Source organism: Haliotis rubra, unplaced genomic scaffold (genome assembly GCF_003918875.1).
Source record: "Haliotis rubra isolate DU_JTF1 unplaced genomic scaffold, ASM391887v1 Scf241, whole genome shotgun sequence".
Classification (NCBI taxonomy): Eukaryota; Metazoa; Mollusca; class Gastropoda; order Lepetellida; family Haliotidae; genus Haliotis; species Haliotis rubra.
The window spans coordinates 905-11815 of record NW_025766459.1 but is presented as its reverse complement, the minus strand read 5'-3'; the positions used below and the strand labels follow the sequence as shown (position 1 = coordinate 11815).

General features: G+C 41.7%; 1 protein-coding gene across 1 annotated transcript; it reads left to right on the top strand.

Annotated features, from left to right (window-relative positions):
- LOC124278744 lies at positions 1–5216 on the top strand. The gene is made up of 6 exons (XM_046714509.1): positions 1–121; positions 827–869; positions 1335–1421; positions 2741–2792; positions 3241–3333; positions 5200–5216. Exons 1-6 carry the CDS (start codon positions 6–8, stop codon positions 5214–5216), a joined length of 408 nt encoding a protein of 135 aa, XP_046570465.1. The 5' UTR covers positions 1–5.
- Positions 5217–10911: the final 5695 nt, after the last annotated feature.

Genomic DNA, 10911 nt, shown 5'->3' with positions numbered 1-10911 from the left:
GCAGGATGGTGCCGCTGGCTGCGGGGATTATTCTGCTGGTGTTCACGCACTGGGTGACCGCCAAGGACACCACCAGCCCACATGTCAATTTCACTAAAGTCATCCCAGCTGAATGTTCCACGTGAGTCCTGACAACAACCTTTCTCTGTCATATTGACTTCAATCTGGATTGTCATAAATGTAACCTGACTGAAAATATATATTGCAGACGAAAAGGACCAGGTGTATCATGATTCCATGAGTCAAACATCTTTTTGTGTGCAGCTGATGTTATGATGAAGCTGAACTTGGCCATGCATTTTCTTCAAATAACTGCATCAAATTTTGTTAAAATAAGTACGACTTTCAGGTTATTTTTGGGTAACAAGTATTTTAATGTCTCTATCTGGATGAACTATGGTTCCAGTGTGCTTCGTTTGTTCTCATGCTATACTAGTAGGGGGCAGTGGGGTAGCCTAAAGGCTAAAGTCTGGTCTGGCCTAATTGTGTTATTAAAAATGTTAATTTCAGTTCACTCAATATGTACCTAGAGTGTAATGGTGCCTCTATTCTTCCGGGCGGTGGGATAACCTAGTGGTTAAAGCGTTCACTCGTCAAGCCGAAGACCCAGGTTCGATTCCCCACATGGGTACAATGTGTGAAGCCAATTTCTGGTGTCCTCCCACCGTAATATTGCTGGAATATTGCTAAAAGAGGTGTAAAACCATACTCACTCACTCATTTATGCTACGTAGGTGTTTTCACATTCAACACTGTGTGACTTTGAAGTTTCAAAGAATATGATTGCGATGTTGAATGTACAGCATCTACTGGTTTTGTCTTGCAGATGTTTGCCAGTGTTCCACTACACTCAAGATGATCCATGTTGGGTGAGTTTCATTCATGTGGGACCCGTGAAGATCCGGGTTAGAATTGATCTTCAGTAACCCATGCTTGTCGTAAGAGGCGACTAACGGCATCGGGTGGTCCGGCTCGCCTACTTGGTTGACACATATCATCGTATCCCAATTGTGTAGATTGATGCCCATGCTTTTGATGACTGGATTTTTGTCTTGTCCTGGCTTGATTATTTACAGACCGCCGCCATATAGCTGGAATATTGCTGAGAGCAGCATAAAACTAAACTCACTCACTCACTCATGTTAAAATAGATCCCAGATAGTTCTGATGATCTGTGGAATTGTCTGGATTGATTATTAGTGGTCAGTGAAGCCTGCTGCTGGGAAATTGCTACAATTGGCAGCATTGAACAACTCCCTCCTTCGCTGACATCGCTTGTCCTTGTAACACGTCAAGTTGATCTGCCTGACATTCTGCATGTTGTTGTATTTCAGACTCAAGTGGTTTGCGGCGTTTCCTGGCATCTTGCATACAAGCTGGTGTTCTTCGTTCCGCTCATCGCAGTGTTCATCTCTAACCTTGTGAGTACAGAGTTGTGTCCCCTGTCTATCTTTTTCCTCAGATGTTATATAAAGGATCAAAACCGACTCCGAGGTTTTGTTTGAAAAAGAAAGCCTGCAGCAGAAGGAAATTCTGGAGGGGGCCCAATTTCCCATGGACAAGGGCTTACTATTTGAAACAAAACCCCGGAGTCGGTTTTGATGCAACTTATGAACCGACCGAAGATATACTTTAGATATAATTATAATATTTGGTATTTACTGTTGAAATCAACCGGGATGCGACTGGCAACTGACACCTTGCCTTGCATGCGCAATGCACGTGCTCTGCATGCGCTACCTGTGTCCTGCACGTTCGCTGCCCGCAGGACCCGTCTTGTCAGGGGTGGCAATAACTTTAAAATTGCTAGTGTACTCCGGTACAGTATCACATGTAAAATCACTTGCCCTGATAAGTTTTCCACTATACCGGCCGTCTTCTGTTTTTAAAAAAAACAAAAACAACATAATTAACATTGGAAAGTCAACTGGACACCGGTACAGTGTTATATACAAATGTGCTTGCCCGACAGAAAAAACACTGGACTCGGACGTCAGGCAATGGGTTATTTCCACCCCTGCTTGTGAGGAACACATGGTTCATACTGACACACAATTTCATTCTTCACAGCGATTCCTCGTAGCTAGTGGATAAAACTGCCAAGCTTGTAAGCGAAGGATTGCAGGTTTGAAACCAGGAAGATGATGGAAGTATGCAATAGTGTGACATTTCAACATCGTGTTCAGTGATAGCAAGACAAAGTTATATCAATCTTCAAATATAATAATAATAATAATTGAAAGTCAAGGGCTATTCCTCAGAAAATCCCCAAGATGCGGGCAATTCTACAGAAGATCCACGGGATTTCATGGAGAATGCCCGCGAAACTGCCTGAAGATGTTTACTCAGTGAAAGGAGAACCTATAGAGACAATAGAGTGACATCACTGGAGGTTTATAATAGTGGTTAAAGCTTTGCTTGTCACGCGTTCAATTCCCCACATGGGAACATTGTGTGAAGCCCATTTCTGGTGTCCCGTGTCGTGATATTGCTGGAATATTGCTAAAAACAGCGTAAAACCAAACTCACTTACTATTAGTAGAGTTGTGTCCCCTTTGTTGTATTCGCTCCACCACCATCAAGCACATTCTGCTTGAGTGTGTGGACTTTTCAAATGCAAAGGATTAACATTATGAAGCAAATCATCTGAAAGGTCTGTTTTCCTGCGTAAGTGGGCACCTCACTGTGAACTAATTGAGAGAAATTGTAAATTGTAATTTGTATTGTGTTCTGTCTTCAGTTGCTTTACGTGTTCATAACCCGAGCCTTCAAGCAAGTGTCCATGAGGAGAGGTGAGTAGACTGTCACTGAGCAATCTGTCGTAGATGAGTGAGGGAATGAATAAATGTCTGTGTTGTTGAAAAGTGAATGATGGTTGTGGAATGAATGAGTATCTCTTGTAAGTTGTAGATTTTGTGTGAGGATGTGTAATATTTTTCATTCATAGGTCATGTGTGACTGATGTTTATCCTTCCACAGTGACCACCTTACCTCTATTGCATAAATAGATAGGGTAGTATGAGTGGCAGTATTCAAGGGTCCATGTAGTAGTTACAGTAGAGTTACCTCCCTTAGCATCTGATGCCCAGCTATCCCTCACTGAAGTTTCACTGCACCATTTCACTTCAAACTGGTTTCTCCACAGTATTCCAGTGTCACTTCAGTCTTTTCAACTAGGATTACTCAGAAATACTGTTCAAGGTAGCTGCCTCTTACTGAGATATGTTTAACCACCCTCAGGTTTGTACACCTTCCATCAGCGTCAGGAGGAGTCGACTGTGAGAAGGAAAGCAATACTGTACCAGTGTGCCTTCCTGTGTTGCTGGCTACCCAGTGAGTATATGTCTTTATAGTATAGACAAGGGGTAACAATATAGCAATACAGTACCAGTGTGCCTTCCTGTGTTGCTTGCTACCCAGTGAGTATATGTCATTATAGTACAGACGAGGGGTAACAATATAGCAATACTATACCAGTGTGCCTTCCTGTGTTGCTTGCTACCCAGTGGTGTATATGTCTTTATAGTACAGACAAGGGGTAACAATATAGCAATACTGTACCAGTGTGCCTTCCTGTGTTGCTGGCTACCCAGTGAGTATATGTCATTTTGTACAGACGAGGGTAACAATAAAGCAATGTGTCCCTTCCTGTGCTGCTTGCTACCCAGTGAGTATATGTCATTATAGGTACAGACAAGGGGTAACAATATAGCAATACAGTACCAGTGTGCCTTCCTGTGTTGCTGGCTACCCAGTGAGTATATGTCATTTACAGTACAGACACCAGGGTAACAATATAGCAATACAGTACCATGTGCCTCCTCCTGTGTTGCTTGCTACCCAGTGAGTATATGTCATTATAGTACCAGACAAGGGTAACAATAAAGCAATACTCTACCAGTGTGCCTTCCTGTGTTGCTTTGCCCAGTGAGTATATGTCATTATAGTACAGACAAGGGGTAACAATATAGCAATACAGTACCAGTGTGCCTTCCTGTGTTGCTGGCTACCCAGTGAGTATATGTCATTACAATTCTACAGACAAGGGGTAACAATATACAGTAATACAGTACCAGTGTTGCGCTTCCTGTGTTGGTGGCTTCCCAGTGAGTATATGTCATTATAGTACAGACAAGGGGTAACAATATAGTAATACTGTACCAGTGTTGCCTTCCTGTGTTGCTGGCTACCCAGTGAAAGTATATGTCATTATAGTACAGACGAGGGGTAACAATATAGCAATACTGTACCAGTGTGCCTTCCTGTGTTGCTTGCTATATGTCATTATAGTGACAAGTATAATACGACAATTCTGCATAGTACTAGACGAGGGGGTATATGCCATTATGGTACAGATAATAATGCAATACACAGTACCAGTGTTGCCTTCCTGTGTTGCTTGCTGATTATATATTATCAAATTACCGACCTCAGTATATAGTCTTTATAATACAGACAAGGGTGAACAATATGTTATTGCAATACTGTACCAGTGTGCCTTCCTGTGTTGGCTGGACTATATGTCCAGTAACAATACGAATAATGGCGTATTGCCTTCCTGTCATTATAGTTATGATACAGACGAGGGGGTAACAATATAGCAAATATTCTGTACCAGTGTGCTTCTATAATTTGCTGGTTGCAATGAGTATATCATGTGTTAGTACAGACGATAGGTAAACGTATTTGTACTTGATGTACTTGTAACATGTTGGCACAATTTCATTTAGGTGGTGTTGCTTAATAATACGTTATAATGCAGACGAGGGTAACAATATGGCAATACTGTACCGAGTGTGCCTTCCTGTGTTTGCTGGCTACCCAGTGGTGGCATGTCGTTATAATTACCAGACGAGGGGTAACAATGCGGTAATACTGTACCAGTATTGCCGCTTCCCGTCATTGCGCTGGCTACCGGTAGTCTATGTCATTATGGTACAGACGAGGGTAGCTCGTATAGCAGTACAGTTACTTTAAATCTAATAATTACGTTTACTTGAAGACGATTTGGTCATTGATCAAGATTTTAACCATTTCAAAGATGTCTGTTTCAGTTTCATATGTCACTATTATATGTTCATCAGTCTGAGAGGTGTGTTAACAGGCAGAGTCTACTTGCAGGTTTTCATGTCGGTGTAAATGTACGGGCTTCTGTACCCGTGATCCTCCTGGTTGATTATTGTTAATATTGTGTTTCAGCCCTCATCTTAGGGTGATATCCTTCACGGAAGGGTTTTCATATATTGCGACTACTCATCTTGGGTGATATCCTTCACGGAAGGGTTTCATAATGTGCGACCACTTTTATTGCCATACCTACCCTGCAGGTGGGTCCCCATTCCCTTTCTGTGGATTAGAAATACTGTGTCCCATTCCCTCTCTGTGAGATTAGAGATGTTTTTCTGATTGCAAATATTTGTAAAGTGATTTAACCAACCTACACAGCACAGGTGTCCCAACCCGCCAAACCTCCTCCATCATACCTGACACCGGCTTCAGCCCCTATTCACTTCTGTGAGATTAGAAATACCCTGGCCTTGCAACTGGGTCCACATTCCCTTTCTGGGTCCCCAACCCTGCAACCCGGTTCCCTTTCTGTGAAAATGCCAACCCTTATTCCTTTCTGTGAAATGCCTTCTACAGCTGCAACTCGGTCCCCCAGACGCAGTGCTTTCCTGTGAGGATTAGAAATACCCTTGTTCCTGTTTCCTTTCTGTGAACCCAGCCCTGCAACTGGGTCCTACCCCATTAGAAATGCCCCTTTCCACAGATTTTATTCCCTTTCTGTGAGATTAGAAATACCCAACCCTGCAACTGGGTCTGTTTCGATATTAAAATACCCTGTCTGAATTAGAAATGTTTCAACATGCAGTCTTGCGGTTTGATCCAAAACATTATCAGGAGCTGTGTAGGGATGGTTGAAACCGACCTTGGTATCTCATGGAGTTAATGTAAGAGTGGTTTGTTACGGGCTGCGAATTGAATACACTTTGAGATGGAATATGATATATATTTCTCATGACTATTGAGTAACAAATATTTATTCCTGAATACTTTATGTTTACTTGCAAATGGAGAATGTATCACTGATTAGGTGAGAAACATTTCAGTGATAGTTTGGGTAAGGAATACGTTGCGACAATGCCCTTATAGCCTATAGCCTATGACGGGTTTGCTGATGTTAGCGACTTTGATAAATATCAGACCTTCTGCCGCAACTGAAAAGGGGCGGTGGGGTATTACCTGGAGGTTGAAGGCATTAGCTCGTCTACGCCGAGGACCAGGTTCAAAATTACATGGGCGCAATGTACAATCCATTTCCGAAGTCGACTTTCGTGATTATGCTTCAGAATATTGCTAAATGCGGCGTACCAGCCAAACTCCTTACTCCATGCTCAAGTGAAAATACTCTTTTTAAAAAATGTTGCGGTCGTAATAGATTCTAGTGGCCACAAAAAAAAAAAAGATGAATTCATATAAGGGATGTGGTTCTGTTCTGCCGATTATTAATAGTGAAGATCGTAACAGGACTATTGTTGGTGTAATGTTTATGTCAATCAGGGGTTTTGTTCCGCATGTGGCTTGCGAGTGAATCGCTGGGACTATTATTGTTGGTGTTGTTTCGAAGACCTCGCTTCTGGGTCCACTCAGGGCTTCAAGAACTGCATCATCTACGGCTGGAAGGAGCAGTTCCGCCGAGCACTGCAGAGCTCCTAGCCTCACCAGCACCAACATGCCGTCCCTACTTGTCCCTCACGTTGCTGTTGGAGCCTCCTCATGTCAATATACATACCGGTACCTATTTGCTTGATCATCAGGCTCTTCGGACCATCACACAGTTCACATCCATTGCCGAATTATGAATTGTAATCTGTGATCATACTGAGCATATCTGGATACGCAACTACATGTTGTCTTCAGTCTGGACACACCACCATGTTGTTTTCTGTCCTGGATAACAAATCATCTATTTAGATCTGGATAACCGATCCACGTTGTCTTCAGTCTGGATAACCAATCACGTTATGTGCTGGAATACGGATAACTAATCGTTGTCTTCAATCTGGATAACATTCCGTTGTCGCTGGTCCGTTGACAGATCGTTCTTCAGTCTGAACGCAGGGTAGCCTGGTTGATAAGCGTTTTTAACCATCTCGCCGAAGATATTCAGGCTGGTTTAACATAATATTATTGAAGCCTGTTTCTGGGCGTGGTGATATTGCTGGAATGTTGAGGGGCTTCAACTCCGCTCCCTTTCACCCACTGAGAGTCTGGACACTCCATCAACTTGTCTCGAAATTGTGGATATAGCATGGCCAGCTCAAGCCAACTCTGTTCGCGTTGTGATTTGCTGGTGACCTCAGATTGGTCCATGGAAGACGAAATTGATGCGCATCTGTATTTTTACACAAACTCCCGTCATTTCTTGCATAATTGGGACTTCAACATGAATTGAGACATGTCCATCATAGCGAACACACATTGTCCATTTTGAAGTGGTCAAATGCCAACATATGTTATGTTGGGATTTAGCTTTTCTTAGTAAAATCACGAAGGTACTTTATTGGGTTGGAGTCCCATCGGGATCTCTCTGAGGGTGTGTGTTCGAGATCCCTGATCGGGGATCCAGCCAGGAAATTATTAGAATTTGTACTACTCTAAAGAAAGTTAAATCCCAAATGCAACCTTATGTTTCATGTGGAAATGCCAATCTGTCCTGCGAGTGCTTTTGATATTGTTGCAATTTCCCATAAATCATGGCACCAGCTTGGTCTGGCACAGGAACTGCCTCCACCGACCTAATATTGCTTTGATAACATGTTGGGGATGGCCCAGTACTCAATTGCGCTAGAATTGACTTTTGTGGATGGACGCATGGTTGATTTTCCATATGTTTAGGAATTTTTTTGTTTTGCCTCACTATGGTTCGTATGTTTCTTCATAACCATCTCATGGAAAACTCCATCCTCATCAGTTGTTCCCAATAAAATTGTGCCTTAATGGCGTTTTCGAGCATCATTTATTCAGCGATCGCTGGATGAGGCACGGGTGTCTTCTTGGATTTCATCGGTAACCTGGATTTCAGGTACCCGGAGTTGTTGTAAACGTCCTTTCAGGAAGGCGATATAATATTATTCTTCACTGCTGAAGGAGACAAACTATATATTGGTTCATTAGAGATCAGCCGAGCATGGTTAATTTCACATTCCATTGTAACTGCGGGGACGGATTGTATCGATATTAAGCTGACGCTGCGGAAAGTGATATACATGCCCAGACGAATATTATGAGGAGTTTAGTTTTTATACCATATTTGTTGTTTGGAGTTGCCTAAGGGGATGGGATTATTACTGACTTCATGGCGATTATTTGTTGCTGTGACGTAACCCCTTTGGCGCTCAGGGCTGCTGCGATTCTGATTCGGTCGAAGTCGAAAGTCGAATCGGACAAACTTGGACGGTTTTGAAATGATAGCCATTATTTGATATTTGAATCTTTATGAACAGAATTGCTGGCGACGGACATGGTACGACTTCCCAGCACCGAGCGGATATCGAGGCGCTGAAGAATAAGACCAGAAACGTGATTGACCATTACTGAACAAATTATCTGATAGCAATTGTTGGGCGTAGACATCGCCAAGATTCATGATAGATTTAACGCCGAAAATTGAAGTTTGCGGGATTCAAAATTATGGAATCTGATGTTTTTGGCGACATGGAAGATCGACGAAAAATGATGGAATCAAAGGAGGTCCATATATCGAAAATCCGAATCCAGATCGAGGTCTGGATGAATCATTGCAGCCTAGCCGACATGCTGCGCAACGTGAACGCTACTATTAGCAATGAACTATGCACGTTTATGGTGCTAAGTCACTAGAATGTCAAAGTAATGTAAAATGGTATATATGTTCCCGCATCACTACCTATCTGATGTTGACTGAATCTTTCTGTATCTGTTTATTTCATTTCTCTGGTATTGTAGAGATTTGAAGTGTTAAATGATGCTGCCAAGACCACCAGGTTCAATTCCCCACCTGGGTGCAGTATTAATGGAGCCCAATTACATATCCTGAGTGTCCCCGCCATGATATTTAACAAGATTAGCATCAGAATTGCAGGGTTGTAGACACGTTCTCCGCTACCTCCAAGATTTGTTGAGACTTCCACTACCTCCAGGGTGTTGTTGAGACTTCACTTCAGCTGTTTTATTGTGTGGGGTAGGGTTTGTGGATGCTGTCCGCTACCTCCAGGGTGTTATTGGAGACTTTCCTTCAGCTGTGGTAATTGGTGGGGTTTGTGAGTGGCAGTAGTAGCAGGCTCTCAAGCTGTCTACCTATGTGATATATGAGAGTGACTTTTCAGCAGTATGATATGGCTAAGGGTGGGGTTTGTGAGTGTGGTATTGGAGGGCTCTCATCCTATGTGATATAGGTAGAGTTTCACTTGGCTGTTTATTGTGTGAAGTGGGGTTTGTGAGAGTGCGTGGAGGCTCTCATGCCCCATGTGATATGATGACACCCTTGGCTGTTTGTTTGTGGGGGTGGCTACGCTGTAGTGTGTGTGATTTTTCAACACCTCAGTTGTCATTGATGCGCATTTAATGTGATGTTTATAATTTAAAGTATCTTGAGGTTATTTAATATACGCTCTCTTTTAAGGCTTCACGGCTATTACAATGTACGCCGCTGTATGGGAGCTGTATGTTAAAAGCATGACTATACATGTTGAAGGAATTACAGATTGTATGTTGAGATATTAGGACAGCCGGCTTAGAAATGGCTCATATTGGATTGTCGTATGTTGATTATGTGACAACTGTTTGTTGAATCAAGGACGCCATTGAATGCATGACAACTGTTTGTTGAATATAGGACTTGTATGTTGAATGTGACAGCTGTTTGTTGAATAAAGGACTTGTATGTTGAATTATGGCGGCAGCTGTTTACATTGAATAAAGGACTTGTATGTTGAATGCATGACAACTGTTTGTTGAATAAAGGACTTGTATGTTAGATATTAGCGGTGGCTGTTGAATAAAGGACTTGTATGTTGGATAATATGACAACTGTTTGTTGAATAAGGACTTGTATGGTGGATATGAGTAACTGTTTATTAGATGTGGCATTTTTGGAAGCAGTGAATGCTCAAATGAGTGGTAATGAAATTGAATATATGACTACAATATGGTTGCGTGATGTAACCTAGGCTAGTTAACAGGTTTAAGATGACCTTGACTTATGAATATTGTTCCAAAGATACAAGATGTTAACTAAAGGGAACAGTTTGAAACTTTTAGACGATTAATATACGCTAAAATATATCGACATCACATAAATTGGATGGTTGGTAAAAGTGATGAAGTTAATATTTTTGCTAAAATTTCATGCATTGATTCATTGGCATTTTGTTCCACAAAAGATGGACTTCCTTTTAAGCTCGAATGGTTAAAAGTGGCATTCGGGAAAAAGAAACTTAACTGTGATCATAATCTGAACATTTAACTACTTTTGCACATTATGGATAAATAATGTCCACCAGGCAGCTAATTGTGACCGATGTGAATGGTTAGCTACATTATGAATAAAGAGATGGAGACAGTAAAACTTAGATGTAACAAGACAGATGGTGTAATGAAAATGGACATGTGACAATTGTACTTACGCTGTTATTTGGACGAGGTTTGTCATGGTGATAGAGGGAGGAGAATTAAAACAGTGTTTGGTTCCCTTATTTATAAAGTCCATTGATGTTGTTTGGTTAATTTGCATTTATGTATATTTTGTTTTATTGGTTTTAGATTTGTATTTTGTTGAGAATAAAACACACATGAGCAGAATCCTGATTATCGCCGTTGAAGAATTTATGATTATTATTTCTCCGTTTATGGAGATTCAATCAAAGCGTA

What these genes read in the sequence shown, in the direction of transcription:
- LOC124278744 (XM_046714509.1), top strand. Translation starts at nt 6, where the DNA reads ATGGTGCCGCTGGCTGCGGGGATTATTCTGCTGGTGTTCACGCACTGG. An exon ending in ATCCCAGCTGAATGTTCCAC is followed by an intron (nt 122 to 826) that starts GTGAGTCCTGAC and finishes TTTGTCTTGCAG; the next exon opens with ATGTTTGCCAGTGTTCCACT. An exon ending in CTCAAGATGATCCATGTTGG is followed by an intron (nt 870 to 1,334) that starts GTGAGTTTCATT and finishes GTTGTATTTCAG; the next exon opens with ACTCAAGTGGTTTGCGGCGT.